The sequence below is a fragment of the Ipomoea nil genome, unplaced genomic scaffold (genome assembly GCF_001879475.1).
Source record: "Ipomoea nil cultivar Tokyo-kokei standard unplaced genomic scaffold, Asagao_1.1 scaffold2826, whole genome shotgun sequence".
In the NCBI taxonomy this organism is placed as follows: Eukaryota; Viridiplantae; Streptophyta; class Magnoliopsida; order Solanales; family Convolvulaceae; genus Ipomoea; species Ipomoea nil.
The window spans coordinates 1,660,199-1,664,500 of NW_017619254.1; the positions used below are offsets into that span (position 1 = coordinate 1,660,199).

Here is a 4,302-nt window from a genome sequence, read left to right on the forward strand (position 1 = left end):
TTAAGAGTTTTAAATTTGGATATTTTCTCGTGTATGTGAATTATTATTGTCCTGTTCTTATTCTAAGACACCATACATCGATAACAACATATAATTGTAAGCATATATAATAATAAAGTTAAAAAAAAAAAAAGACATGAAAAATAAAAAAATATAAAAATTAGAAAAAATTATCAATCTTATTACTCACAAGTCACAATTGAGATTTACAAAGTATTTGTTCATTTATACTTTCTCAACCTGTTGAAACTCAAAGAGTCAACATCGCCTCTACTGAGACTCGATGCCACTACATGTTATCTGAGCACAAGATGCTTGACATTTACAATAAATACATATATATTCAAGAAAAAAATTTACATCAATAAACAACTGAAAGTTGAAAATTAAACAAGAAAGAAATTGTATACCATTATATTCCCTTATTTCCTACAAAATATATAGAATTAACAATAACCTGAGTCCTGAGGAAGTTAAAAAAAAAATAAAAATAATAATAATAATAAATTAAACAAACAAATCCGGCCTTCTGATCTGATGTCTATCCATAATCCATGTATCATTTCCGGTATTCCCTCTGATCTATATGCATTGCATGCGATCATATCGTAAAGTCCAAGCTAAGCTAGCACAAATTCGAGTTCAGAGTTCACTCTTAGCTAATTGAGCATGTGGATCTAACTTGATAGGTGGAAGCAACCACTTGGAACCCTCTATGAAACCAAGGGTGATGAAAGGCTTCACTTCTTCATCAGTCAGCTTCTTAGCGAAATATGGACGACCATCCATTTTAGCTCCAGGTCCTGTATTCTTATATTCTCCGAAATAGGTTGTCCTGCAACAATACATAAACACATATATATTGAAATAATTAGAAAAATAACAAATGCTTATTGGCTTATACTAGCTTCTTAGATTTGAGCTGTGACTGCGAGTTTCTCTGATTTGGTAATGCAAAAATTAAAGAAGGAATGGATGGTGGGTTACTATACCCTCCATAATGGGGTTTGCCGGGCACTCCATGCCATCCCAAGGGTCTAACGGCCTCAGTCATTTCAGTATAGGCATATATGACCCTGGAAAAGGCCATCCATCCTCTCCCTAGAAACCCGCCTTGCCTGGGTCCTGTTATTTTGCAGTGCACGAAAGAGTATCCTGTGTCCTCTTTGTTTGTATGTCGTGCTTGTGCTGCGATCACACCATCGATCACATGCAATTCCGTATCCTGCATTGCATGCATGTTTTCTTAATTTCTAGACTCATATTCCTAATCCCTATATGAGACAAACTGGTTTTCAACATACCAGATAGAGAGTCTTGCCATTGCCAAAGATAAAGTCGACCGTGCCTTCGATGTAGCAATCCTTAAAGAAATGTCGGCCTTCGTCATCACAAAACGTGTCCTGGAATCCATATAGTTTACAGTTGTAGTACGCCGCCATGTCCCCGCTCTGTGTTAGCGCCACTGCTTGTGATCCTTTCGTTGTACCTTCCCACCTTGGTGCCGAATTCTGCACATTTATAAAATAAGAAAAATTGCAATTACTATTCAAAAATTTGCATCCTCAATGTAATCCTAACTATCAAAGGATATATACATGCATATATGCAGCTATAACAATTAAAGCATGTGCTTCATCTCAACTAAAAGCCTAAACTCATAATTGAATTGCATGGCTATATGCTCAACACGCCTCCTCACGTGTACGGTGGGTGAGATTAACAATAACTATATATGTAACAACGTAACGCAACGTAACATAACTTCAACCAACACGTACCAATATGTTAATATTAATAGCTGTGAAGTAATCGGCCTCAACAATCACAGTGGCACTATGTACGGTGCCGTCTTTAGTAGATGTCTTATGAAAATTGATAAATGGCGTAGCATCAGGATCACCATACAAGGTGATGAAGGGCTTCTCCTTTTCGATAATCACCCTCTCGGTATAATTCCCCCCGCCTATCGAAATGATAACGCGTTGTGTGTTGTCTTCAGGAACACTTGCTAGGGCATCTGTAATGGTTTCAAAATCTCCTTTTCCATCCTTACTCACCCTAATATGTTTAGGATTACTCTCGGCCTTAGCCAGCTCGGGGTCGAGGTTCTTTCTATTTGCCACGGGCTCAACATTGGAGCTGAACCAACTCTTCACCTCGGCCTTGTTAGCCGGAATAGGAATCGAGTCGTCTGAGACCACACCCGGGCTAAGGTAATGCACAAGCACAATAACCATTATGAGCTGGTTTACTCTCATTGTCTCCATGTTTTTTCTAACCATTATGTTTTTTTTTGTTTTTTTGAGGTTTGAAGGTTAGTTAGTTTTATAGTTTAGTTAAATGAATGTAAGACACCCAAAGTAGAAAACTAAGGATCTATGTATGCCAACAAAGAGAAGTACGTGTTGGATAATACATTGATGTAGGCAACTGGTGGCTTACAGAGTAGCTTAGTTTGGTGTTGCCCAAATCATTGAAATCATCAAAAACAACCAAACAATTTTGTAGGTCTGGATGGTCTAATAAGTGAAATTTGAATCAATACAACAAATCAAATGTTTTTAATTTTGTTTTACTTGGACCATAAACCATAGGTGGCCAGAATCATTGAATTCTTTAATATAGGTAGAAATGATACTGTGCATATATATTATTATTTCATTAAAATTTAACTCATAATTTTTATTAGTTTTAATTTCTTCATGAAATAAGATAAGGACATAACACTCATCATTTACTTTGTCAACAAAAGACGAAATTTCTCGCCCTAAAGTCCTCATACCCCAACCTAGCAGAATTGTAAAGAGTTAATTATTGTGACTTAATGGTCCATTAAACTAAAAGATCAGACCATTGTCTTGTGCCTACCCTCATCATTTACCTTACTACAGTATGTGGGTGTGCATATATATTTGCTTTTAGTTATTACTCCGTATTATTCTGGTGTAATTATTAAAATATACTCCGTATTTTTTAAAAAAAATATGAAATAGAAGGTTCTGAAAAGAATATGAAAGTCAAAACTGGACAGCCACCAAAATTGAGAAGAAGCAAAAAGAAGGGGCAGAATGAAATGTAGAAAGAGGACTGCAGAGTGGCAGAATCCATATATGTCATTTCAACTCTGCACCTTCTTCTTAAGTACTCAAGAGTCAAGAGTAGTGCAATTCAAAAAGCTGATATATACTCATCCAAAATTGTACTTGTAAAACAGCCTTAGAGAATATTACAGTTGCAAATCCAAGTCCATTGGCAGTCAAAACATCATCATTATTTCTATAGAATTGAAGAAAGAATTGCAATATAACATTCTCATTGTCAAAACAATAATTGCAGTAGAGAACATTACAGCAGATCGAACTCCAGTATAATTATATTACGTTTGTGAGATTGATCAAGTTAATTGTTCTATACAACTTATTTCACATGCCTTAAGCATCTCCATGTGGTATACATATGGGCATTGGGTACTATGGGACAATAGTTAGTGATGTCGTACAAATTCTCTAATAATATTATTAGTAGTTGTTGTTGGTTTAGTTTATTCTACTTTTTTTTAAAAAAAATTCCAATTATAATGATATTTCTTTTCATGATCATCAACTTGACAACTTTGATTTCTTCACTTTTACTATAAAATTTAAAATGACATTTTTAGTATGCATAGAGATTATATTAAAGGAGCAAATAGATGTGTTGATTGGAAGACAAATAGTCCCTTGAAAATACTCAGTTTGGGTTACACGTCTTTGAGTCCCCACTTGAGGGATGTGACCTCTCTTGTTTGAGGATCTTGTTGGTGTGACTTTACCACGATATATTTAGTTTTTAATCTTTTTATTTTCTTCAGTTGTATTTCTTTTAAACATTTCTTCTTCTTCTTTTTTTTTTTTTTGGCGTTCGGACTTTAAAAGATATATTACTTTAGTCCAAAACGTTTAAAATGCTTGTAAATTTTTTCAAACTTTACACAACTGCATGTGAGAATATTTTAGATATTTTAAACTAAATAAAAATAAATTACAAATAACATCTAGAATTAAAAATTTTGGAAAAAAAAAATTGAATTTATCAAGATAGCAAATCACTGAAAGTAGAATAAGCTTCATTTATCAAGGATTTGAGCAATTTATTAGCTGTAACTTGAAAGTGTATTTTGTGTCGGTTTGCAGGTATTGGCCAAATGCTAGGCTGACTTTCACTCTTTGCTAGCTAGTCTTGACCTCTTTCCTTTTCATATCGAAAATCATAATTTTTGTCATGAACCACAAATTGTGTAGTGGGGTAGAGTAAAATTAC

At 34.3% G+C, this 4,302-nt stretch overlaps 1 protein-coding gene across 1 annotated transcript; it reads right to left on the reverse strand.

Moving 5' to 3' along the window:
* Positions 1-422: 422 nt before the first annotated feature.
* LOC109158856 (pectinesterase 1-like) lies at positions 423-2,272 on the reverse strand. Its single transcript, XM_019306747.1, has 4 exons — positions 1,782-2,272; positions 1,305-1,511; positions 993-1,225; positions 423-835 (listed from the first exon to the last, which is right to left on the reverse strand). Exons 1-4 carry the CDS (start codon positions 2,268-2,270, stop codon positions 643-645), a joined length of 1,122 nt encoding a protein of 373 aa, XP_019162292.1. The 5' UTR covers positions 2,271-2,272; the 3' UTR covers positions 423-642.
* Positions 2,273-4,302: the final 2,030 nt, after the last annotated feature.